The 27,065-nt window shown below is 45.4% G+C and overlaps 2 protein-coding genes and 1 non-coding gene across 10 annotated transcripts in view; 2 read left to right on the top strand and 1 right to left on the bottom strand.

Annotated features, from left to right (window-relative positions):
• ARMH3 (armadillo like helical domain containing 3) overlaps window positions 1–18,401 on the bottom strand; it is a 174,577-nt gene extending 156,176 nt beyond the window's left edge. For 2 of the 8 annotated variants that reach the window (XM_033841739.2, XM_019939857.3), the window contains exon 1: window positions 13,789–13,949. The gene's annotated coding sequence lies outside the window, so the exon portion shown is untranslated. Of the gene's footprint in view, window positions 1–13,774; window positions 13,951–18,265 lie in introns of those variants that run through there. The other 6 variants (XM_019939856.3, XM_033841738.2, XM_019939855.3 and 3 more) reach the window with 5 other exon arrangements.
• On the top strand, window positions 11,907–11,979 carry TRNAR-CCU (transfer RNA arginine (anticodon CCU)). Its single transcript has one exon. It is a non-coding gene; the product is annotated as a tRNA-Arg (tRNA).
• Window positions 18,402–18,537: 136 nt separating the features above from the next.
• On the top strand, window positions 18,538–21,216 carry HPS6 (HPS6 biogenesis of lysosomal organelles complex 2 subunit 3). Its single transcript, XM_004310544.4, has one exon. The coding sequence runs from the start codon at window positions 18,649–18,651 to the stop codon at window positions 21,058–21,060; it is 2,412 nt and encodes an 803-aa protein (XP_004310592.3). The 5' UTR covers window positions 18,538–18,648; the 3' UTR covers window positions 21,061–21,216.
• The last annotated feature ends 5,849 nt before the right edge of the window (window positions 21,217–27,065 follow it).

Below are 27,065 nucleotides of genomic sequence, written 5' to 3'. Positions count from 1 at the left end.
TGGCACAGTGGTTAAGAATCCACCTGCCAATGCAGGGGACAGGCACTTGAGCCCTGGTCCGGGAAGATCCCACATGCCACGGAGCAACTAAGCCCATGCACCACAACTACTGAGCCTGCGCTCCAGAGCCCACGAGCCACAACTACTGAGCCCGCGTGCCACAACTACTGAAGCCCATGAGCCTAGAGCCCATGCTCTGCAACAAGAGAAGCCACTGCAATGAGAAGCCCATGCACTGCAATGAAGAGTAGCCCCCCGCTCACCACAACTAGAGAAAGCCTGTGCATAGCAACAAAGACCCAATGCAGCCAAAAATAAATAAGTAAAATAAATTTATTGAAAAAAAAATTATATGTGGAATCTAAAAAAAGTCAAACACATAGAAATGGAGTAGATTAGATTGGTGGTTGCCAGGGGATGGGGGATGGGGCAAATCGAGAGATGTTGGTCAAAGGGTACAAACTTCCAGTTATAAGACGAATAAGTTCTGGGGATCTAACATACAACCCAGTGACTATAGTTAACAATACTGTATTGTATATCTGAAAGTTGCTATGATTAAATCTTAAATGTTCTCACCACAAAAAACGAAAAAAAGTGACTATGTGAGGGAATGGATGTGTTAACTAACTTCATCATGGTAATCATTTCACAATATATATGTGTATCAAATCATCGTATTGCATATCTTAAAATTATACAATGTTATATGTAAATTATATTTCGATAAATGGGGGGAGGGCATGGAACAGCTCTCTGTAGGCTTTCAATGCAATGGTCTGGAGTTCTAGGCTCATACTTGTAATGGACTATTAGCAAGTATCACCCTCACACTTCACTGTCCAGGGACGCTCCAAAACACTAGTGTAGGTAGATGCTAAGGTAAACATCCCAAAACATTTCAACCAGTATATAAGAAAAGAAAAAGGAGAAGAGAAAGAAAAGAAGAAGGGGAAAGAAGGAAAATTAATAAAAATAAATGTGCCCATCATCTAGGAAGAAAAAAACATGCACAGATCAGGTGTTCATTCAACAAACATTGATCACCTAAGCATTAGGGATACAGCAGTGAACAAGCAGACAAGATCCCTGCTCTCAGAGTTTTCATTCTAGTAGAGGAAGAAAGACAAGTTAAGTTGAGACAATGATAAGTATCTTGAAGACAAATTGTCTAGGGGTACTACAACAGATTGCAGATTAAAGGCCTCTATGGGAAGTGATATGTGGACTGAGATCAGAATAACAGAAAGAAAACAGCCATGTGAAAATCTTGGGAGAAGTGTTCAGACAGAGGCAATGGCAAGTGCAAAGGCTCCAAGATTTGAACACACTTGGCATGTTCAAGAAACAGAAATGCCAGAGTGCCTATAGTACAAACATTCCCTTTTTGAAAGGTTTTTGTAAAACTTATTCAAGTGGGGCTTCCCTGGTGGCGCAGTGGTTAAGAATCCACCTGCCAAGGCAGGGTTCGAGCCCTAGTCCGGGAAGATCCCACATGCCGTGGAGCAACTAAGCCCTTGCGCCACAACTACTGAGACTGTGCTCTAGAGCCTGCAAGCCACAACTACTGAGCCTGCGTGCCACAACTACTGAAGCCCGCATGCCTAGAGCCCATGCTCCGCAACAAGAGAAGCCACCACAACGAAGAGCAGCCCCAGCTTGCCGCAACTAGAGAAAGCCTGTGCACAGCAACAAAGACCCAACGCAGGAAGGAAGGAAGGGAGGGAGGGAGGGAGGAAGGAAGGGAGGGAGGGAGGGAGGGGGGAAGGAAGGGAGGGAGGGAGTACAAACTAATGATTTCATTTATGTGAAACTCAAAAAGGCAAAATTAGTCTACGGTGACAGACATCCGAATAGTGGTTACCCTGGGTGGGGAGATGAGTGGGAAGGAGCACAAGGAAGCCTTCTGAGGTGCCAGAAACGTGGTTTATCTTGACTCGAGTGGAAGTCACACAAATATGTACATGTGTAAAAGAATTATCAAGTCATACACTTCACATTATGTACACTATTCCTCAACCTAAAATACTGCATGTGCTCATATACGTATATGAAAATTTAACAATACCCATGCAGAACACTAGAACAAAGGCTAATAGGGACCCCACCTTGCACACATAGGACACTGATCTAAAATAACCACCAAAGAGTTAACACTTATTTCGTACTTGCTACATACCAAGCACTGTTCCAAGCACTTTATATACATTAATTCATTTCATCCTCACAACAAACCTATGATCCAGGAACTTTACAATAAGAAAACTAAAGCATGAAGTGGTTAAAAAACAAAAATTTAAAAATTTGCCAGGATAAGTGAAAGTAGGGACTCAAACCCAGACAGCCTGATGTTTGAGTTCAGCCTTTAACCACTGTACTATACTGAGGAGGAATGAGCAGAAGTAGAGTAACCTACACATAAACAAAGCTGAGCATCTGCAAAGAAACCGAAGAGGTTCCAGGTAAGTGAGGAGGAAACGTATATGCTCACTGACCTTAATGAACAAACTCTGGAATGTCCAGATATCTTGAGTTTCATCACTAGTTTGCCGGTAGGTAGATGTGCCACGGTAGGAAGTAAAAGATAACTGTCTGATACATGCATATGTATATAAATATTGATAACGGTAAAGTGAAAAAGAGACAAATTAATGAAATAGTAGAAAACTTCGGAAAAACTAGAGAGGAATCTGAGTTTCTATTCAAGTTGACAGATGTATTCAATATGGTAAACAGAAAACAAATTTTAACAAGGCCGAAAGACACTGATATCCACTACAGGATTTAATTGATACTATTTTAACTGAGCTAAGTCAGTGCTCTGAGGATAATTCTCCAGCAAAACTTCATTATGAATGGAAAGATGTAAAAAATGCTTTACCCCTGCAGAGCCGTGATCACGTTTCAGAATCTCCTGGCATGCCTCCTGGAAAGGTAGACTCCTAAGCCCCCCTCCCCACTACTGAAACAGATTTTTCAAGATAAGGATTAGAGGTCTACATTTTTTTTTTTTTTTTTTTTTTTTTTTTTTTGCGGTACGCGGGCCTCTCACTGTTGTGGCCTCTCCAGCTGCGGAGCACAGGCTCCAGACGCGCAGGCTCAGCGGCCACGGCTCACGGGCCCAGCCGCTCTGCGGCATGTGGGATCCCCCCGGACCAGGGCACAAACCCGCGTCCCCTGCATCGGCAGGTGGACTCCCAACCACCGCCGCACCAGGGAAGCCCAGAGGTCTACATTTTTAATAATCACTCCAGTCAGTGGTTCTCAACTGGGGCAATTCTGCCTCCCACGGGACATTTGTCAATGCCTGGAGACATTTTTGGTTGTCACAACTGGGAGGGAAGGTACTACTAGCATCTACTGGGTAGAGGCCAGGGATGCTGCTAAACATCCTGAAGTATACAGAACAGTTAACACAACAAAGAATTATATGGCCCAATAAGTCAATAACGCCGAGGTTGAAAAACCCTGCCCCAAATAATTCTGATGCTCACTAAAGTTTGAGAAGTACTCATCTGAGCCTTAAATCAGGCCTTCAAAAGAAAGGAGCATCTGGACAGAAGATGATTTTGAGAGGATGAATAAAACTTCTGCCATCTCTAGAAAAGGCGCTGGAGCAATCCTTACCTACTTCCAGCTCATTCCCCCCATATTAACTCACCAACGCATCCCCTTTCCTTAGGATCTTAGCCGCAGTTTGCCCATCTGTGAAGGATCACTACAAAACACACTGACTATAGTAATCCACAATGCCTAGTGAAGGAGATGAAAACCCTGTCTGCCCAAGAGATGTGGCTGAGTCAGATATTACCATTCCACTGTCTGACAATAAGCCATTCACCCAACACACAAGAGGGGGCAATATGTTTATAAAGCCAGAAATAGCCTCCTCCAAGACTCTCCTAAAAAGAGTTCCCTAGTTCCTCTAGATGCGAGGTTTTTTTTAAATCTTTAGGCAAAAGTTATCTGCTCCGTATGTTCTTCTGCAAGGCATCCCACACTCTCAAGGTAAACACTAGCACTATAATGCAAGGCATTTCTACCTCCAAATACCAACACTTCGTTTCTCAAACTAGCTCCTAACATGCCTCTTCCTTTCTGAAGGCCCCAAGGATTTAGCTCACTTGCTGCATTCACATACTGCTGTTCCACATGATTCCCTGCCATACCTTCTCTCAGTAGCCTGGGACACAGGTTCCCTCAATTGCACCCTATAGATTGGCTCTAAAACCAGCCTATAACTCCTTTCCATTTTAATGGATTTTTACTGCTAGTCACTCCAAGTCTTTCATACCTCCAAAATGAAAATAAAGTGAGGCCTGCATTCTTGAAGCCACCTCTCTAAATTCCCTTCATAGAGAGCTCCAGGACAGGCCACCACTCTTCTGTTCTTTTACAGTTTTTTTATCGAATTTTATTTTACTTATTTTTTTATACAGCAGGTTCTTATTAGTTATCCATTTTATACAAATTAGTGTATACATGTCAATCTCAATTGCCCAATTCATCCCACCCCCACCCCACCACTTTTCCCCACTGGTGTCCATACGTTTGTTCCCTACATCTGTGTCTCTATTTCTGCCTGGCAAACTGGTTCATCTGTACCATTCTTCTAGGTTCCACATATATGCGTTAATATACAATATTTGTTTTTCTGTTTCTGACTTACTTCACTCTGTATGACAGTCTCTAGATCCATCCACGTCTCCACAAATGACAGAATTTCGTTCCTTTTTATGGCTGAGTAATATTCCATTGTATATATGTACCACATCTTCTTTATCCATTCATCTGTCAATGGGCATTTAGGTTGCTTCCATGACCTGGCTATTGTAAATAGTGCTGCAATGAACATTGGGGTGCATGTGTCTTTTTGAATTATAACTTTCTCTGGGTATATGCCCAGTAGTGGGATTGCTGGGTCATATGGTAATTCTATTTTTAGTATTTTAAGGAACCTCCATAATGTTCTCCATAGTGGCTGTATCAATTTACATTCCCACCAACAGTGCAAGAGGGTTCCCTTTTCCCCACACCCTCTCCAGCATTTATGGTTTGTAGATTTTCTGATGATGCCCATTCTAACTGGTGTGAGGTGATACCTCACTGTAGTTTTGATTTGCATTTCTCTAATAATTAGTGATGTTGAGCAGCTTTTCATGTGCTTCCTGGCCATCTGTATGTCTTCTTTGGAGAAATGTCTATTTAGGTCTTCTGACAATTTTTTTGATTGGGTTGTTTGTTCTTTTAATATTGAGCTGCATGAGCTGTTCATATATTTTGGAGATTAATCCTTTGTCCGTTGATTCATTTGCAAATATTTTCTCCCATTCTGAGGGTTGTCTTTTCGTCTTGTTTGTAGTTTCCTTTGCTTTGCAAAAGCTTTTAAGGTTCATTAGGTCCCATTTGTTTATTTTTGTTTTTATTTCCCTTACTCTAGGAGGTGGATCAAAAAAGACCTTGCTGTGATTTATCTCAAAGAGTGTTCTTCCTATGTTTTCCTCTAAGAGTTTTATAGTGTACAGTCTTACATTTAGGTCTCTAATCCATTTTGAGTTTATTTTTGTGTATGCTGTTAGGGAGTGTTCTAATTGCATTCTTTTACATGTAGCTGTCCAGTTTTCCCAGCACCACTTATTGAAGAGAATGTCTTTTCTCTACATTATATCCTTGCCTCCTTTGTCATAGATTAGTTGAGCATAGATGTGTGGGTTGATCTCTGGGCTTTCTATCCTGTTCCATTGATCTATATTTCTGTTTTGGTGCCAGGACCATATTGTCTTGATTACTGTAGCTTTGTAGTGTAGTCTGAAGTCAGGGAGTCTGATTCCTCCAGCTCCATTTTTTCGCTCAAGACTGCTTTGGCTATTCGGAGTCTTTTGTGTCTCCATACAAATTTTAAGGTTTGTTGTTCTAGTTCGGTAAAAAAATGCCATTGGTAATTTGATAGGGATTGCATTGAATCTGTAGATTGCTTTGGGTAGTACAGTCATTTTCACAATATTGATTTCCCAATCCAAGAACATGGTATATCTCTCCATCTGTAGGTATCATCTTTAATTTCTTTCATCATTGTCTTATAGTTTTCTGCACATAGGTCTTTTGTCTCCCTAGGTAGGTTTATTCCTAGGTATTTTATTCTTTTTGTTGCGATGGTAAATGGGAGTGTTTACTTCTCTTTCAGATTTTTCATCATTAGTGTATAGGAATGTAAGAGATTTCTGTGCATTAATTTTGTATCCTGCAACTTTACCAAATTCATTGATTAGCTCTAGTAGTTTTCTGGTGGCCTCTTTAGGATTCGCTAGGTAGTATCATGTCATCTGCAAACAGTGACAGTTTTACTTCTTCTTTTCCAATTCGTATTCCTTTTATTTATTTTTGTTCTCCCATTGTCGTGGCTAGGACTTCCAAAACTATGTTGAATAATAGTGGTGAGAGTGGACATCCTTGTCTTGTTCCTGATCTTAGAGGAAACACTTTCAGTTTTTCACCATTGAGAATGATGTTTGCTGTGGGTCTGTCGTATATGGCCTTTATTATGTTGAGGTAGGTTCCCTCTATGCCTACTTTCTGGAGAGTTTTTATCATAAACGGGTGTTGAATTTTGTCAAAAGCTTTTTCCGCATCTATTGAGATGATCATATGGTTTTTCTTCTTCAATTTGTTAATATGGTGTATCACATTGATTGATTTGCATATACTGAAGAATCCTTGCATCCCTGGGATAAATCCCACTTGATCAGGGTGTATGATCCTTTTAATGTGTTGTTGGATTCTGTTTGCTAACATTTTGTTGAGGATTTCTGCATCTATATTCATCAGTGACACTGGTCTATAATTTTCTTTTTTTGTAGTATCTTTGTCTGGTTTTGGTATCAGGGTGATGGTGGCCTCACAGAATGAGTTTGGGAGTGTTCCTTCCTCTGCAATGTTTTGGAAGAGTTTGAGAAGGATGGGTGTTAGCTCTTCTCTAAATGTTTGAAAGAATTCACCTGTGAAGCCATCTGCTCCTAAACTTTTGTTTGTTGGAAGATTTTAAATCATAGTTTCAATTTCATTACTTGTGATTGGTCTGTTCATATTGTTTCTTCTTGGTTCAGTCTTGGAAGGTTAAACCTTTCTAAGAATTTGTCCATTTCTTCCAGGTTGTACATTTTATTGGCACAGAGTTGCTTGTAGTAGTCTCTCAAGATGCTTTGTATTTCTGCAGTGTCTGTTGAAACTTCCCCTTTTTCATTTCTAAATTTATTGATTTGAGTCCTCTCCCTCTTTTTCTTCATGGGTCTGGCTAAAGGTTTATCAATTTTGTTTATCTTCTCAAAGAACTAGCTTTTAGTTTTATTGATCTTTGCTATTGTTTTCTTTGTTTCTATTTCATTTATTTCTGCTCTGATCTTCATGATTTCTTCTACTAACTTTGGGTTTTGTTTGTTTTTCATTCTCTAGTTCCTTTAGGTGTAAGGTTAAATTGTTTATTTGAGATTTTTCTTGTTTCTTGAGGTAGGCTTGTATTGCTATAAACTTCCCTCTTAGAACTGCTTTTGCTGCATCCCATAGGTTTTGGATCATCGTGTTTTCGTTGTAATTTGTCTCTAGGTATTTTTTGATTTTCTCTTTGATTTCTTCAGTGATCTCTTGGTTATTTAGTAACGTATTGTTTAGCCTCCATGTTTGTGTTTTTCACTTTTTTTTCCCTGTAATTGAATTCTAATCTCATAGCGTTGTGGTCAGAAAAGATGCTTGCTATGATTTCAATTTTCTTAAATTTACTGAGCCTTGATTTGTGACCCAAGATGTGACCTATCCTGGAGAATGTTCCATGTACAATTGAGAAGAAAGTGTAATCTGCTGTTTTTGGATGGAGTGTCCTATAAATATCAATTAAATCTATCTGCTCTATTGTGTCATTTAAAGCTTGTGTTTCATTATTAATTTTCTGTTTGGATGATCTGTCCATTGGTGTAAGTGAGGTGTTAAAGTCCCCACTATTATTGTGTTACTGTCGATTTCCTCTTTTATAGCTGTTAGCAGTTGCCTTATGTATTGAGGTGCTCCTATGTTGGGTGCATATATATTTATAATTGTTATATCTTCCTCTTGGATTGATCCCTTGATCATTATGTAGTGTCCTTCCTTGTCTTGTGTAACATTCTTTATTTTAAAGTCTATTTTATCTGATATGAGTATTGCTATTCCAGCTTTCTTTTGATTTCTATTTGCATGGAATATCTTTTTCCATCCCCTCACTTTCAGTCTGTGTGTGTCCCTAGGTCTGAAGTGGGTCTCTTGTAGACAGCATATATATGGGTCTTGTTTTTGTATCCATTCAGCGAGCCTGTGTCTTTTGGTTGGAGCATTTAATCCATTCACGTTTAAGGCAATTATCAATATGTATGTTCCTATGACCATTTTCTTAATTACTATGGGTTTGTTTTTGTAGGTGCTTTTCTTCTCTTGTGTTTCCCACTTAGAGAAGTTCCTTTAGCATTTGTTGTAGAGCTGGTTTGGTGGTGCTGAATTCTCTTAGCTTTTGCTTATCTGTAATGCTTTTGATTTCTCCATCAAATCTGAATGAGATCCTTGCCGGGTAGAGTAATCTTGGGTGTAAGTTCTTCCCTTTCATAAGTTTAAATATATCATGCCACTCCCTTCTGGCTTGTAGAGTTTCTGCTGAGAAATCAGCTATTAACCTTATGGGAGCTCCCTTATATGTTACTTATCATTTTTCCCTTGTTGCTTTCGATAATTTTTCTTTGTCTTTAATTTTTGTCAAATTGATTACTATGTGTCTCAGCGTGTTTCTCCTTGGGTCTATCCTGCACTTCCTGAACTTGGATGGCTATTTCCTTTACTACGTTAGGGAAGTTTTTGACTATAATCTCTTCAAATATTTTCTCCAGTTCTTTCTCTCTCTCTTCTCCTTCTGGGACCCCTATAATGCAAATGTTGTTGCATTTAATGTTGTCCCAGAGGTTTCTTAGGCTGTCTTCATTTCTTTTCATTCTTTTTCCTTTATTCTGTTCCATGGCAGTGAATTCCACCATTCTGTCTTCCAGGTCACTTATCCGTTTTTTTGCCTCAGTTATTCTACTATTGATTCCTTCTAGTGTATTTTTCATTTCAGTTATTGTATTGTTCATCTCTATTTGTTTGTTCTGTAATTCTTCTGGGTGGTTCCTATTTAATTCTTCTAGTTCTTTGTTAAACATTTCTTGCATCTTCTCGATCTTTGCCTCCATTCTTTTTCCGAGGTCCTGGATCATCTTCACTATCATTATTGTGAATTCTTTTTCAGGAAGCTTGCCTATCTCTTCATTTAGTTGTTTTTCTGGGGTTTTATCTTGTTCCTTTATCTGGTACAAAGTCCTCTGCCTTTTCATTTTGGCTATCTTTCTGTGAATGTGGTTTTCCTTCCACAGGCTCCAGAACTGTCCACCCTTTTGTTCTATCATTTCTGTTTTTTTTAATTACTGGGGATGGAATTCATCACTCTTTCCTCCAAATATTTCAGAGCACAGCCTCCCACTCAAGGTGGTATATAATAATAAATAACACTACTGAGTAGTCACTATGTACTTGGCACTATTCTAAGTGATTTAAATATTCTGTACTTAATCCTCACAATAAACAAATGAAGTAGGTACTAATACCATAATTTTACAATGAGGATGTTACTTTGCCCAAAGTAACAGATTTTAAGTGGTACAGCCACTAAATCTTTCTGTCTGGTAGCCCTTCTCCCTATGAGAATATCTTGTTAGTGCAAAAAAAGCAGGTGCTAACTAGTAGAACATTCAAAATCCAGATTCAGTTAAAATTCTATGGAAACTCCAAACTGATATCCATAATATCAACATTCCCACTTGATCCAAGAAAAGTCAGTCAACTCAGGACATCATCTGACAAGCATCATCCCTATTTTCTAGATGCTAGGATAGAACCAGCCTGATTCAGTAATAAGCACATGTGCCACTATGGGGCAGCGTCTATATCTTGTGTGTGCTCTGAACAGCGCTCACCTCAGAGTGAGTATTTAGGCTACACTTGAAAGTGGAATTAACTCAGGGACTTTCCCAAGACTAAACAGCAAGTGGCAAAACCAGGACTTCTGCAGTCTCTACTCTGGATATCAGCCATAGTCTGTACCTACTAGAAGTGAACTAGCTTCACAGAAGAGAATTCAGTCTGGTCCCATCAGAATCTACTAAGTCTGCCAACTTTCACAAACTAATAATACAGATGAAGAGGTTTAAATAAACATGACCACCTCAGGTTCCCTTTCAAATGATTTTACACAAGAAGGAATGCACTTGCACCTTCAGAAGGAGGAACCAACTTCAAATTGACAGGATTTCAGGAAACTCTGATTGAAAATCACATTTTTCTGACATCTCCCAGAATGAGAATTCATTGTAAGATCCTCTTCTCAATGAGCAGCAGCCTCTTATAAATTAATACTGTCTATCTCCTGCTCATGCCCTGAACTTCCTCAAGCAGCAACACATCACTCATATCTTCTTCATTTCCTTTCCTGTTGACCCATACAAGCCTCATGAATACCACCTAAGTATAAAATGAAAATTATAAGACAGACTCCCATAATCTTCTTAAAGAAAGCCCAAAAGGTAACTTCGACCTGGCAAAGTAAACTGATTTCCTGCTAGCTTAACTAACATTTATTGAGAGCTTATAATAACACAGGCATTGTATAAGGGGAAAAGGGATGCAAAATTATTGAGGTATATGGTCCCTGCCTTGAGAAGCTCACTATTAAGTGGAAGAAGGGCATATTCTAATATTTCCTTATAAAGAAATAAACATTATTTTCCCAGGATTTTTTTTCAAATATGTCCTCACTTACTCCAAGCTATTGCCAAGATATCAAGCTCACCAGGCCTCCTTACTTCCAGCTGCCTAGTAACATCTCCATGTGCATATCCCATGACAACATGATCTCAGCATACCAGACTAGCTCCCCTATACCTCTTTCTATAGCCACCCAAACCTTAAAAAAATCTGCTCTAGGGCTTCCCTGGTGGCGCAATGGTTGAGAGTCCGCCTGCCGATGCAGGGGACACAGGTTTGTGCCCCGGTCCGGGAAGATCCCCCATGCCGCGGAGCGGCTAGGCCCGTGGGCCATGGCTGCTGAGCCTGCGCATCCGGAGCCTGTGCTCCACAACGGGAGAGACCACAACAGTGAGAGGCCCACATACCGCAAAAAAAAATCTGCTCTACTTTTACTAATCCATATCCTGGTCAATGAAATTCCCATTTACCCAATTTCTCAAATTAGAAAACTTAGCCCACTGTCTCTCCCCAGTCACTAAATCATATTACAGCTATCTTAGAAATATTTCTAAAATCCATTCCCCTCCTCTTCATTCCCATGGCCACATTTTATTCAGACTCTCAGTCAACTGCAACAACTCTAATTAGTCTCACTGCCTCATTTCTCATTACCTTAATCTGCACTTGTCACTCCCTAACATTAAAACGCTCCAATACCTCCCTACTCTCTTTTCAGTCTCACCTGGCAATTTCCCCACCACACATCCTGTTTTGGACAAATTTCTGACACTTAAACATCATGTTATTTTTTTTTCCTCACACTTTCACCATGCCTTTACTCATGCTGTTGTCTCCATCTGGAATGCCTTTCTTTACTTGTGCAACCTCCTACCCATCTTCCAACACCCAACTCAAGTATCTCCTCCCTACAAACATTTCCCTGACTTTCCAGGCAATGGTAGTACTTCCTTCACACCATATAAATTCCTTTTAACGGATATGTAACACACAACACTACAATTTTCATGTGAATATGTCTCTCTGATGTTCTTGAAGAAAGATATTCATATTTCTAACCCCAGTGCCAGTTACATAATAAGTGCTCAATAGGGACTTCCCCAGTGGTCCAGTGGGTAAGACTCTGCACTCCTAATGCAGGGGGCCTGGGTTCGATCCCTGGTTGGGGAACTAGATCCCGCATGCATGCCGCAACTAAGAGTCCGCATGCCACAACTAAAAAGTCCGCATGCTGCAACTAAAAGATGCCACATAGGTTAAGAATCCACCTGCCAGTGCAGGGGACACTGGTTCAAGCCCTGGTCCAGGAAGATCCCACATCCCATGGAGCAACTAAGCCCATGCGCCATAACTACTGAAGCTGCGCTCTAGAGCCCGTGAGCCACAACTACTGAACCCGTGTGCCACAACTACTGAACCCGTGTGCCACAACTACTGAAGCCCGTGTGCCCAGAGCCTGTGCTCCGCAACAAGAGAAGCCACCGTAATGAGAAGCCTGCGCGCTGCAACGAAGAGTAGCCCGCGCTCGCCGCAACTAAAGAAAAGCCTGCGTGCAGCAATGAAGACCCAATGCAGCTATAAATTAATTAATTAAAAATAAAAAATAAAAATGAAAGATGCCACATGCCGCAACAAAGATCCCACATGCCGCAACTAAGACCCGGTGCAGCCAAAAATGCATTAAAAAGAAAACTTAACAAGTGCTCAATAAATGTGTGTTTAATAAATTGTGTGCCCTCATATATCCTGGATCAATTTGTTATTTGGTTATTTTCCCAAAATTTTATGGATTCTTGAACTTGGCTCTATGTAAAAGTCCAACTTTCATAACACTGCTTTGAGTTTTCAAGAGGTTTTATTATTATTATTCAAATGTCGAACAAGTGTAGGAATTATAATGCCTAAACATCCAATGAAAATACGTTAAAGGCTCCCCTATTCATTAAGGAACGAATGAGAGTCCCCCTTCACAATCCTAACTAGAAGGATCCACCTTTCTCTAGACTGATTGATCTGATATCCGGAAAAGCCCTCACATAGGAACTACTGTGCACACAAGACCAACTGAAGGTACACCCAAAATAATTCCAATTAACTTGTGCTAAATTAAGAGCAGGGACACAAATTCTATTTGCCCTGGTTTACAAAGTCAGAGACAGTATAGAATAGCAAAGAAACAGCTCTCACTGAACTCAAAACTTTTTCTGGAGAGGAAGAATTGGGGAGGGTCGAATGATCCACATTTATTCGGGCCTGCCCAAGTTTCTACTTCCCCATGTCGAAAGGCAGCACTCCTCAGTTTCTGATAGTTCTTCCCCAGGGAACCAGTTTTTATCTCCTGTTTCTTCCCTACACTTGCCTGGAAACAGGTTCGTTTCCCAGGTTCACACAGAGTAACCAGAGAAAACACGGTAGCTTCAATGATTGTGTGTAAAGGGCGGGCTGAAGCCCGGCGATCAGAGACTGTAAAGAGGAGACGGGGACCTTCCGGGACGCCTGATGACTTCGGGCAGACAGGGCTTCCTCTAGCCCTTCTCCGAGGTCTTGCCCCACGCCCTCACCCCAGAAACAGGCTGGGAAGAAGGCCACTCGGGTGGGAAACACCTGGGAGGAAAGCTTTCAAGGTAGCCTGAGGGGTCGGAGTCAGCCTCTTGCTGGGTCAAAGGTCGGCGCCTCGGCTGCCAGGAGGGCCCAGCAGGGACCCGGAGCGAGAGGCGTGTGACCGGCACTGGAGGGTTAGAGGGACCGGCAGCTGGAGTAGCGAGCCGCTTCTCTCTCCGCTCCGCCGCACGCAGCCTCTGCGCTCCTCACCAGCTGCCCTCCCTCCCTCTCCCCGCATAACCCCTGTCGTGCCCTAGCGAGCGCAGGCCCCGCCTCCAGGGCCGCCTCAGGGCCAAGGCCTAGTATGGCAGTACCCGCAGAGGTTGGCCAGGTTCGGAGACCGGCCCGGGCCGGCGCCGCTTACCGAGCGCCGCTTACCCTGCCTCCTCCTCCACCACCCGCGCCGCTCCCGGACCGGCTCGCTCCCGACGCCACCGACGCCGCAGCTGCTCCGGGCTCACGGACGCGCTCCCGACCTCCCCAGACCCTTCCCCCGGCCCGCCGTGCCCCGCAGGATCCTAAAGCCTGCCGCGTGATACGTTCGCCCGCGCCGACTGCCTGAGGCTGGCTCGGACCACGATTCCCAGCAACCATCACAAAGACTACGACTCCCAAAATGCACCACGAGAAAGAAATTAGCAAAAGAAACATGTATCAAGAGTCTACTGGATGCAAGTTGAATTAGCAGTTTCTTTAAATATGGCAGACCCTGAAATAGGCAATTCCACTTCCAGCAGTAAGTACATCCTCTAAAAACACTGGCAAAGTTTGGAAAGATATATGTTCCAAGCTCTTTATTGCAACTCTGTAAGTGAAAGATTGGAGACAAACTCATTCAATCAACATATATGTAATTGTATGCCTGCTATGTACAAAGCACCGTGTAAATCTGTGTCAACTTGGCAAGTTACCTCTCTGAGTCTCAGTTTTCTCACACGCAAAATGGAAGATTAAAAAAAGACATGCAGAAAATAAAATTAAAAAAAAAAAAGAATCTGGAAAAAAAAACCCAAAAAAAAGACATGCCGGGCAGTGTGTGCGTGTGTGTATGTGTCTCCTTATAATGACTTTATAAAGTTGGTACCTCACAGGTAACAAAAAAAAAAAAAGGTTTTGAGTGATTAAACAGCTTGCTTAATGTTCTAGAGTTAGTAAGAGGTGAAGGAAAGTTTAAACCCAGATCTATCAGGAAAGAGGTCTTAATAGCCCAAAAGCCCAGGTAACTTTTAATTTTTCTTGTCTGTTTACACAGTGGCATAAAACATGATTAGTGGTAAAAAGTTGTACCCTAATAGGATATAAAAAAAGAGTGAGAAGTGGTAATAGGAAGGCATCTTGAGGTGAACCCCAAGAACTATTGTTCCTGAACATGAGTTAGAAGCCTCCTGTACAGCTGAAAGAACCCCTTCCATACCTGACTTCCTTTTAGCACATCTTTGTTGAGCACCTACTGAATACCCAATTCTGGGAGTAGTAAAAAGAAAAACAGTTACAATTCTGAGATTATATTGTAAGAAAGTGATAGATGATAGATAGAAAAATAGATATACAATTAAATGTTTTAAATATCAAACAGTGAATTATCGAAGGTAAGCTTAGAAAAGCTCAAGCTGTAAATGCCCTGAAAATTCAGAGAATGGAAAATTCCCTGTCAATCTTCAGAGGCTTTTTGGGGGAAGATGAAGATGAAATTAAGTCTTAGAGGAGAGAAGAAAAGGAAAGGTGAAAGTGTGAAGGTGAAGAAACACAATACACTGGTGGGAATTGAATTAAATACAGATTCAGCAGAGGGTAAGCTTATAAGTCCACAGACTGAGTAGGTAAGAGCGCAACCTCTGGGATACTGTGGAAATGAATCCCAGGCTGGCTACCTACTAGATGTATGACTTTGGACAATTAAATGAGCTCTCTAAGCCTTAGTTTCCTATCTGGAAAATGGGGATAATAAAATGCCTATGTTATATTGGTTTGGTTATCCAGCACTGAGCCCTTCCCCTCCTTTTCTGGGGGCCTTTTCTTTTGGGTAGAGTCTTTTTTTTTTTTTTTTTGGTACGCGGGCCTCTCACTGTTGTGGCCTCTCCCATTGAGGAGCACAGGCTCCGGACGCGCAGGCTCAGCGGCCATGGCTCACGGGCCCAGCCGCTCCACGGCATGGGGGATCTTCCCGGACCCGGGCACGAACCCGTGTACCCTGCATCGGCAGGCGGATTCTCAACCACTGCGCCACCAGGGAAGCCCCTTTGGGTAGAGTCTTGATGGAAAACCAGGCCCTGGGCAACCAAGATAAGTGAGCTCATGTGACTTGGGCTTGGCCACTAGGTGCAACCTCCAAGGGCTTCAGCTCTTGATCAAGAGATGCAGAGATGAAAAGATGGTCAGAACTCATTCATAACAGGTGCTGTCCACAAATGCAGTGACCAAGTCATGCAGCACCAGGGGCTGTGGTGTCCTGGCTGTATGGTTCCTGCAGAAAAATAGTTGTGCTTCCTATTTCCTGGTCTTCAGAGAGTTTGGGTTCCTGCACATTTTCTAAGCCTGTTCTTCCTGTCTCCTGCAGATTCTGTGACCCTCCCCACACCAATGTTCTTCTAGTAAATTTCATTTTTTTTCCATATTTCTGTAACTATTCTATAACTCTTAAAAGGTTCCTAAGTGATATCACACACACAAACATGTGCCTACTCAAGCTTACTCATTCTTTCACCAAACATCTATTGAAGTCTTTCTTTGTGCCAGGCTCTACTCTAAAAGTGAGGATACAACATAATGTACAACACGATAAGTATAATTAACACTGCTGTAAATCCTAAGGGTTCTCATCAGAAGGAAAACAGATTTTTTTTTCTATTTCTTTAATTTTGTATCAATATGAGATGATGGATATTCACTAAATTCATTGTGGTAATATGTAAGTCAAATCATTGTGCTGTACACCTTAAACTTATACAATGCTGTACATCAATCATGTCTCAATAAAACGGGAAGAAAAAATTTAAAATACAGTGGCATATACATATATGCATGCTTTTGTAACCATCAGAAATATGCACGTGTGTATCCATCAGAAATATGGCTAAAGGGACTTCCCTGGTGGCACAGTGGTTAAGAATCCACCTGCCAATGCAGGGGACGTGGGTTCGAGCCCTGGTCTGGGAAGATCCCACATGCCACGGAGCAACTAAGCCCGTGCACCACAACTACTGCGCCTGCGATCTAGAGCCCGCGAGCCACAACTACTGAAGCCCGTGTGCCTTGAGCCCGTACTCCACAACAAGAGAAGTCACCGCAATGAGAAGCCCGTGCACCACAATGAAGATTAGCCCCTGCTCGCCGCAACTAGAGAAGGCCCGTGCGCAGCAATGAAGACCCAATGCAGCCAAAAATAAATAAATAAACTTAAAAAAAAGAAATATGGCTAAAAATACTCAAAAAATATGTAGTATTACACAATACTGTAAATCAATACTTCAATTTTTTAAATGTAGTGTTTTTAAGTGAGGCTATAACAATGAAAGAAATCCCATGGCAACTAGGAACAGCTGGAAGAGGAGCAAATTTGGGGAGGAAGATGATGTTTAGGACATGTTGAGACTGAAATGTCTATGAGACATCCAGGCAGAAATATTTAGTAGACATTTGGATACCTTCATTGGAACTCAGCAGAGATCTCTGGAGTGTAGATAAATATTTTGGAGCCATTGTCCTAGTGGTAACGGTTCAAGCCATGAGCAGGGAATAAATGGCCTAGGAAGAGGGCTAAAAAAATATTAATAATATGGGGAGGAAAAAAGATAAAAGGGCCCCAAATGGAATTTAAAACCAGTATTTAAAGGATGGTGGAGAAAGAGGAACCAATGGCAATAAAAGTTCTGAAGACAGCACTATTTAAAAAAGAGGAGAATTAGAGGAGAAAGATGCTGTGGAAACTACAGGAGAGACTTTCAATAAGGAAGTTGTCAAATGTCTCAAAAGAGAAAAGGAAATTAAAATGCCTTGAAGACTTCAGGAAAATCTACTTCGGGTAAGTATTGGTTTGAGAAATGAATGGAAGGAGAGAAAGTAGGGGCAACAAATACTAGATCTTTGCAAGAAACTTGACTGTGAAATGAAAGGGAGAGGGAGTGATAGGAGTAAAGGTTGGGGGAGATGAGAATGAAAGAGTGACTTCCAGGACAGGACAGACTGGGGAGTATTTCTATGCTGAGAGCAAGAGGACAGAACGAGGATGATGAAACAGAAACAGATGCTTCTCAGGGAAGTTGCGTGGAAAGGGAGGGAGGGGCAAGCTAATGAAGGAGGGACTGGATGAGGAGAGAGGAATACCACAGCACCTGAGAAGGTTAATCTGGGGTGGAAAGGACTCCTGCATATCAATTTGTAGGTGCTAAAGAGATTACACACAGACTCAGTGCCATTAAAGTATGTGTTCATTTTGTTTTCTAGCAAAATGTTAGTTTGGGTGACCTGTTGATACAGTGGTTTGGTGCATTGACCCTGGACCCAGATTGCCTGTGGTTGAAATCCCACCTGTATCTCTACTGCTTAACAGCTGTGTGATCTTGGTCAGTTTACTTTATCTCTCTGTACTTCATTTTCCTTATCTTTAAAAGGCGGGGTGGGGTGGGGGAGTCACACAGTAAGGGCTATGGAAGTACTAGCCATTATTATTTTTTCCACTAGTTTGTCATCTCCCTGAAGTTGAGGTTTTCTCTTTTGTTCAGGGTTGTCTACTCAGAGCCTAGCACTTAGTAGGTGCTCAATAAAAATTTCATGAATAAACTGGGATGAGAGAGCGAGGCGTGGAGGGAAGGGAAGACTTGGTAGTTGGATGCTGGGCGGGCTGGAAGCCAGATACCTTAGTCATACTCTGTGCCGCTCCGCGGTTTCCTGGGGCCTGAAGCAGCGGGCCTACATCCCGTCTCTGAGACCTTCCCCAGGACTCGCGAGGTCGGAGCGCTGAGACGATTGTGTGCTCCGCGGCTCCACCCCCGCGAGGCTCCTGCGGCCCCGCCCCTGGTGGGCGGTGTTGTGCCGGCAGGGAGTATACCGGCTCCAGTCGCGAGCTAGCCGTGAGGGGCGGGCTGGGCGGGGCCGACTCAGCCCGGCTTTGGCTCACCTCATCAAAGAAGGGCGGAAGTCTCAACCCCAGTCTTGACCTCGCTTGGGAACCCGGCACCGAGAGTCGGGCCTCGCCCCGCGGGGCGGCGGGCCTGGGCGTGCACTGGCGCGGGCGGCACCATGAAGCGTGCGGGAACTCTGCGCCTGCTCTCGGACCTGAACAACTTCAGCGGCGCGGCCCGGCTCCGGGAGTTGTTGGCCGGGGACCCAGCCGTCCGAGTTCGCTGCAGCCCGGACGGCCGCCACCTGCTGCTGCTGCGACCTCCGGGGGCACCGGGCCCGCAACTGCTGGTCGCGGTGCGTGGACCCGGCGCGGAACTGGAACGTGCCTGGCCAGCTGGCCAGCCCTCACCGCTAGACGCCTTCTTCCTACCGTGGCCGTCACGACCGGCGCTAGTCCTAGTGTGGGAGAGTGGCCTAGCCGAGGTGTGGGGCACGGGGGTGGGGCCCGGCTGGCGGCTGCTGCAGAGCACCGAGCTGTGTACTGGCGGTGGAGCCCGTGTGGTGGCCGTGGCGGCGCCCCGAGGCCGCCTGGTGTGGTGCGAGGAGCGTCAGGCCGGCGCTGAGGGCCGCGAAGGGCCTCCCGCAGTGGCTTTCAGCCACTGTGTGTGCGTCCGGACCCTGGAGCCCAGCGGGGAGGCCGGCACCAACCTGGGCCGTACACACATCCTGCTGCACAACTGCCCCCGTTTCGGGCTGCTGACCTCCCGCAAGGACCTGTTCCTGGTGCCCACTGCCACCACCTGGCCTGGCGTGGGCCACATTCTGCTCATCTGGAGCCCAAGCAAGGGCAAGGTGGTGGTGGCTGCCCCATGTCTTGGCCTCTCCCACAGTAAGAGCCTGAATCCTGGAGGAGGGGACCCGTGGGACTTCAGGACCCTGCTCCGAGGCCTTCCTGGGCTGCTGTCCCCCAGGCAGCCATTAACTGTACACACCTGGGCCCCAACTCCCCAGGGCCTGCTGTGGCTTGACTTCAGGGGCACTGTGAGCCTGGTGCAGCCCCACGGTGGTACCCGGGCTGTTGGCACCCTTCAGGAGGCACCTGCCAGCCTGGCAGGGTCTGCAGCACTGGGCGCATTTCATGGCACTCTGGCCTGTGTGCTGGGCTCCACATTGGAACTGCTGGACATGGGCAGTGGGCAGCTGCTAGAAAGGAAGGTCCTAAGTACAGATCGAGTACATCTGCTGGAACCCCCAGCCCCTGGCATGGAAAATGAGGAAGAGCTGGAGACCCGAGGGGGTCTTCGTTTGCTTTCAGCCGTGGGTCTGTTTCGAGTAGGCTGGGAAGCCCCACAAGGCCTTGAGCTGCCTTCAGCTGAAGATCTGGTGTTTGAGGAGGCCTGCGAGTACTACCAGCGGCGGAGCCTGCGGGGTGCCCGGCTCACCCCAGAGGAACTGAGACACAACAGCACATTCCGGGCACCTCAGGCCCTGGCTTCCATCCTCCAGGGCCACGTGTCCCCATCAACACTATTGACCACACTGAGGGCCGAGCTTCGGGATTACCGGGGCTTAGAGCAGCTTAAAGCCCAGCTGGTGGCGGGGGATGAGGAGGAGGCTGGCTGGACTGAGCTGGCAGAGCACGAAGTGGCACGGCTGCTGAGGACTGAGTTGATGGGAGACCAGCTGGCCCAGCTCAACACCGTTTTCCAAGCCCTCCCTACAGCGGCCTGGGGTGCCATCCTCAGGGCCCTGCAGCTCCAGCCAGATGGGAATGGCAGGCTGAGGTCCCAAGCTCCCCCTGACGTGTGGAAGAAGGTACTGGGTGTTACAACAGGTGGAAAGGAGCCACCCAGTGGGATACTGCCCCTCTTTGAACTCCTGTGCCGATGCCTCTGCCGGCTGGAGCCACGATGGCTGCCACCCTTTGTGGAGCTGGCACAGCAGCAGGGCGGGCCTGGCTGGGGATCAGGGGGCCCAGGGCTGCCCCTCTATCGCCGAGCCCTGGAAGTACTAGGTGAGGAGGGGACTAGGCCTGAAGCACTGGAGCTAGACCTGCTCTTGGGCAGTGGGCGGCCCAAAGCTGTGCTCCAAGCTGTGGGGCAGCTGGTGCAAAAGGAAGAGTGGGAGCGGGCTCTAGAGGCTGGCTTGGACCTCAGCTCCTCCAGCCCCCTGCTTCGAAGTGAGATCTTCAAACTGCTGTTGGCCGAATTTGCCCGGCACCGCCGGCTTGATGCTCACCTCCCCCTCCTTTGCCGCCTGTGCCCACCAGACCTAGCTCCAACTGAGCTCCTGCTTCTACTGCGGACACACCTCCCAGATGAGTTGGAGCCCCCCGCCCCATTCCCTGAGCCTGGGGCAGAGCCCCCTCTCACTGTGGGCTTGCTCAGAGCCCTGCTGGAGCAGACTGGGACTCAAGGACGACCCTCTGGCCCAGTTCTAAGCCAATATGAGGACATTCTATGGGACCCAGGCACTCCACCCCCTACCCCACCTCGGGGACCTATGTCAGCCCTCCAGGCATCAGACCACCCAGGCCTGGAGGCATGGGCACCATCTGGACAGGGCCTCTGTGTGACTGACACAGGCTGAAAATTGTTTCTAGGACACAGTGATCAGGGAAAGGTGTCTAGGAGTTGGAGGGGGCCAGAGTGGGGACCTGTGTGTGCAATACTCACAATACTCTTCTGGAGCAATTTATATATATATATATGTGTGTGTGCGTATAATAAATATGTTTGGTCTTTATCCTCAGGTTTCTGTCTTGGCGCAAAGCTCCTAAAACACTTGGAATTTCCTGAGTGATAGAAATATCTTTGTTATAACGTATGGACACCAAGGGGGGAAACTGGCAGGGGGGTAGGGGTCCGGGAGATGAATTGGGAGATTGGGATTGACACATATACACTAATATGTATAAAATAGATAACTAATAACCTGCTGTATAAAATAAAATTCAAAAAAAAAGAAAAACTACATTGCTGGTAGTAGTAATGGTGCTAACCACAGGAGATTCTGGATTTTAAATTTCAAAGTGATAGCTTTAGATTTTATGAGAGTAATAAACAGGAATAGATCCAATGGTTAATTGATGTGCCTTGATTTAGACAAACCTAATAGATTAAAATCCAAGCATACCTCAAAGATAAATTAAGGTCAAATAACTTACACTGCAAATAAATTTACAGTAGAAGCCATTTAAACAGCAAATCCTCACTACATTTTAAATATGATCTGATTCCTATTTTGGGAACATATTTATTAGATAAATTAAGGTGTGCTTTATCATAAAAATGAACACAGATGCAGGGGGAGAGAAAAAGCTAAAAAAAATTACCAGAAAATTTCAGATTTAAACTGGAGATTTAGTTAATATTATATCCAAATATTTTTTAAGTTTTGAATTGTTACTTCCCAAAGGTCAAAGTTTTCATTTTCAACAGAAAAAAGTTGCCTACAAGAAATATTAAAACAAATTAAATAGGGAAACTCTTTGAGGTGGTGGGACTTATTCCAGCTCCCTATGCTTTGTGTTGGAAAAATAAATAAAATTTAACAGTCCATGAGCTTGCTGTATAAAAATAAAATTAAATTTAAAAAAAAAGAAATGTCTTTGTTATAACAAGCCCCTTTAGACCAAACCTGCATTTACACTAATGAGGTAACTTAAAAGTGGGAACCCCTAGCGTCAGGATGGGGCTGGTCACCAGAAAGACCCGAGTGATGAAAGGGTTGGAACTTTCAGCTCCATCCTCAACCTCCTGGGAGGGGAGTGGGGCTAGAGACAGCTCTACAAAAGCTCCTGAACAGGGAAATTTGATGAGCTTCTGGCTTGGTGAACACATTAAGGTGCTGATGCACCCAGAGAGGGCATGGAAGCCCCATGCACACCCCTCACACCATGCCTTGCCCTATGCGTCTCTTCCATCTGACTGTTGTATCCTTTAATAAACTGGTAAACATAAGTATTTCCCTGGGTTCTGTTAGCCATTCTAGCAAATTATCAAACCAATTTATAGCATGGGAACTCCCAATTTATAGCCAGCTGATCAGAAGTACCAGTGACTTGTGACTGGCATTTGAAGTGAGGGCAGTCTTGTGGGATTGAGCCCTTAACCTGTGGGATCTGTGCTAACTCAAGGTAGTTAGTATCAGAATTGAGTTGACTTGCAGGACACCCAATTGATGTCCACAGAAAATTGATGGTTGGTGTTGGAAAACACTCCAGAAATGCATACACGGTTGGTGTGTTTTTCAATAGCTGAGGGCCTCATAGAGTTGGTTATAGAGGGAGTGGTTAAATCTGAATCTGTTGGCTAAAGTGACCACTTCCAATAATGAAAATAATTTACATTTATGAGCATTTAAAGTATACCAGTCACTCTGTTAGTCTTTAAATAGTCCCTCTTTTAATGTTTCTAATAACCCCATCCTGAAAGTACTAATATTATCTCCATTTTACGGGTGAGGAAACAGAGATTTAGAAAGATTACTTGACCAAGGTCAGTCAGCTAGAAAGTAGTAGCTCTAAGATTTGAATCACTTCACTGTACAGCCCAATAGCTTCTACCGGCTTGGGCTTGAAGCACTTCTCATTCCTGGCTCAATGCTAGCTTCTCTAGCCTGTTGTGAGGAGGGGGATCTGCAGAGGTACACACTTCCTTTCCCCAAGACTCTTCTGTTCCTGAGTAGGAACTGTGCCGGCCCTGAGCCCATGCTTGTCTCCCCCAGGATTTCTGGAGCAGCCACTGGATAAGGGGAAGATTTACCACAGACAGGAGAGCTACCTGCAGAGCCCTCTGGCTTGGTAACAAGAGTCACTGGAGGAGGGTTGCTTGGAGGCTAACTCCCAAAACTAAGAAAAAAGAGCGTCTCCAGAACATACTTCTGTTCATCTGGATTTAGTCAGCAGGACCACCTTTGAAGAGGCCTAGGCCCTCTGCCCACTTCTACCCAAGTGACCCCTCAGGCTTGTTCTGGGCTTAGGGTAGGACTCTGGATGCTGCTCCTCAGCATCACCCTGGGCCCCCAGGTATCCCTTGTCCAAGGCTTGGGCCCAAGGTAAGGACTACCTCTTAGCTTTGCCCTCAGCTAGGACCTGCAGCTTGGGTTCTGCTCAGCCTCATCCCGGACTTAAGGTGGCCCTTTAGGCTCATATGGGACTAGGGACAGTTCCTCAGTCTCGAGGAAGGGGGCAGCACCTCAGGCTTATACAGGGCTTGTGTTACTCCTCGGCCTCATGAAAGTCTAAGGATGGTACCTTGACCTCATCCAGAATTTGGATGGCTGTTGTCCTGGCCCTTAAGCCAGGTTGTCTACCAATATCAGGAGTCAAGCTACTGACCCTTAAGCTTCTGCTCCTCCCAGAGGCCCAGAACTAGGGACAGGTCATCCCTTGGCCTCTACCTCAGCCCTGGTTTGGGTGGGGTTCATCCTCCTCTTTAGTCTGGAGACTGGGCCCATTATGGCCCCTCTGTGGGAAGCTGGGGATGGACAAAAGCAGGAATCTGTTTCCTGTTCATGATCCTGCTGAATCATGGTTGTTGTTTTTTGGGTTTTCTTTTTTGGCCACTCCGGGTGGCTTGTGGGATCTTAATTCCCTGACCAGGGATTAAACCCGCGCCCCCTGCATTGGAAGCGCAGAGTCCCAATCACTGGACAGCCAGGGAAGTTCCTCATTGTTGTTTCTTCTCAGCCTGAGATTGGCTTGGGCCTCTTTCTGTGCTTGGAGGGAAAAGAATTGTATTCAGTGGGTCTCTGGGGCATGGGCAAAAGAAGGGGGCCAGGTTTTTCCTTGGACTTGTTTGGCTCAAGGAATTTCCTCAGGGCCACCCACAAGTAGGGGAGCCACCCAGCCTGGCAGCTCTGAGGAGAGCAGGTGAGCTTAGATGGGAACTTTCACCTGCTGTTACAGACTTGGTGCTTGATTGCTCTAGTCCTTGCTCATGCTCCAGCTCCAGTGAGGAGGATAAAGTGACCCCCAACCATGTCTCAGGACTTTGGAGAACAGCTCGGGGATATAGATATCATTGTGTGACTGGGTTCTGGTGGAGTGTGTGAGAGGACCATCAGAGAGCTGGCCCAGTGTGGTCTTCCTGAGTCAGAGGGCTCCAAATAGGTGAGTGGAGATCCCAAGTCTGAGGTCTTTGGTTGGCAGGGAGTATTCTAGGATCAGAAAGTAGAGAGGGTCCCTAGACAGGATGTTGGGACCTGGGGATATGGGAGATCTGGGAGCTCTGAGGTCCTTGATCTTGGGTGCCTGGGTAAAGGGCGAAGTTCTGGGGCTGAAGGTTTTGAGCAGTGGACAAGATCCCAGGTCCAAAGTCCCTGGGTAGGAGGTGGTAGGAAGGCCTGAGGTCCTTGGGTAGGTGCATTTCCACAGGTATGCCTCATCTTTGGAGCATACTACTCTCAAGTTCACTTGGTAGTAGTCTCTGGAAAGCTTGAAGGTGAAGCTAAGCTACACAAGACCAGAATGCAGTCTGGGCAAAGGAGAGGAAGCAAATCCTGAGGCTCCTCTACCTGCCTATATGGCCATGGAGCCCAATCCTCCCTTTATCATCTCCCTACTGCCCACCCATATTCCCTTCCCTCACCAGGAGATTCACTGTTTAGACACAGACCATGGTTTCCATGCCACCCAATGACTGGAACACAAGACTACAGCAACCCAGGACTTCCCTGGTGGCTCAGTAGTTAAGAATCCTCCTGCCAATGCAGTGGACACGGGTTCGAGCCCTGGTCCAGGAAGATCCCACATGCCGCGGAGCAACTAAGCCCACGAGCCATAACTACTAAGCCCGCGCGCCTAAAGCCTGTGCTCCGCAACGAGAGAAGCCACCGCAAAGAGAAGCCCGCGCACCTCAAAGAAACGTAGCCCCCACTCTCCGCAACTAGAGAAAGCCCGCGCACCTCAAAGAAATGTAGCCCCCACTCTCCGCAACTAGAGAAAGCCCGCGTACAGCAACAAAGACCCAACACAGACAAAAATAATTAAAAAAAAAAAAAAAAGACTACAGCAACCCAAGTCTTCCCCAACCCGCAAAGGCCAGAGATCAAAGCCCACCCCTTTCTCCTGTAGGAAACTGGTGGCCAGGGTGGGCTGTATCCAAACCACTCTGCTTTCCCCCCATACCCCGACCCAGCCATCAAGGGAACTTGTCCTTAGGAAGTGTTCCACACTGTACAAATGTACCAGAACTTGGTTCACACTTCCCCTTGGTGGTCAGGGAAAGAGAGGAAGTTGGAGAGTGGGGAGGGTGCAGCTCTAGACCCCCAGCTCCAGAGGGAGCCCCCTCAGGCTGGAATGCCTGCCCTGGAAGAAAGGAAGAAAAATCCTCAGAGTGGCTCCCCAGGGCCCCACTCAATCTCTTCTTAGGCACAGGCTCCCTCTGGTGGTTACTGTCATCACCGCCAGCTCCACCATTACCCTTAAACAAGCACACACTTGCCCATTTCTTGATTAAGACTGAAGAAGCCTTTGAAGGTGGTAAATTAAGGTTCTCTGAGGGCAAGAGAGGAGGAGAGGAAGAAGTCAGGGTAGAACTCAGGGAGCAATCAAGGGGAGGCAAAGTGACCCTGGTCTTGTACTAGGACAGTATCACCCAGAAGAAAGAGGGACCTGAGCTGCCAGGATGCTTCCTCTCCAGGAAGTTCCAGGGTTGGAACTCTGCCCTAGCTACCAGACTGATCTGGATAATTTGAGCCAACTGAGGAGGAAGTTGAGGGCACAGCAGAGATTTCTGGGAAGGCACAGTGAGGTCATATTTTACATGAATTTGAAATATAGGAATAAGATGCTGGGCTTTATTCAAAATCAATAGTCTCACTTTATGCACAAAATGTGAAATGAAGGTGAATCTTCCTAAATATAAAACTTTTTGAGAATCACAATTTCAAGGCTAATGGACTGTGTGAATTGTAAACTGCTTACACTATTACTGCATGCGTCCCCATTTCTGCTGGTAAACAAAAATTCAGGTGGGGAGGGAGGCTGAATCAGGCTGTGAGGTCAGGGCTGAGTGACCAGGGTCACTCGCCAGTTGTAGGTAGAAGCCTTGGAGTGGTTTCTCCTCTACTTCCCAGAGGGAGAGCCCGGGCCTGGCTCCAAAGGTCGCTACACAGGAGCAAGAACAAAGGTGAGGAAAGACAGAGGCAGAGAGATGAGTAAGAGGATGAGGTTGGACCAGGAGAAGAGAGGAGACAGACAGATGGGAACGGGAAGAGGGACCTGGGGGAGGCAGGGAAATGCTCTCACTCTGGAGAGCAGAGGACTCTCTCAAGTGTGATTGCTGGAGGATGGAGGACAGAGCAGAGCAGAGGTCCCTTGGGGCCTCTCACCAGAATTATAGCCAGAGCACAGAGCCAGTGGGACAGCTCATCTAGATTTGGTCTCCTAGAGCTTTCCATTATCTGAGAAATGAAGGAAAAAGGAAGGAGCTGTGAAGAGCTGAGGAAGGGGGGGGGGAGGGTGGCCTGCACCAAGAATGAGGTCAGTCCACCTCATTTGGGCCTCGCTGAGCTAAAGGTTCTGGAGGGGCAGACTGTCCAGGTCTTTCATAGGTGTCAAGTCCTCAGGCTTTGGCAGCCACTCAGAT

This window comes from Tursiops truncatus, chromosome 16 (genome assembly GCF_011762595.2).
Source record: "Tursiops truncatus isolate mTurTru1 chromosome 16, mTurTru1.mat.Y, whole genome shotgun sequence".
Classification (NCBI taxonomy): Eukaryota; Metazoa; Chordata; class Mammalia; order Artiodactyla; family Delphinidae; genus Tursiops; species Tursiops truncatus.
This window is presented reverse-complemented; position numbering and strand designations above follow the sequence as displayed.

Bases quoted from the DNA above. Each gene is read 5' to 3' on its own strand.
- HPS6 (XM_004310544.4), top strand. From the start codon at position 18,649: ATGAAGCGTGCGGGAACTCTGCGCCTGCTCTCGGACCTGAACAACTTC.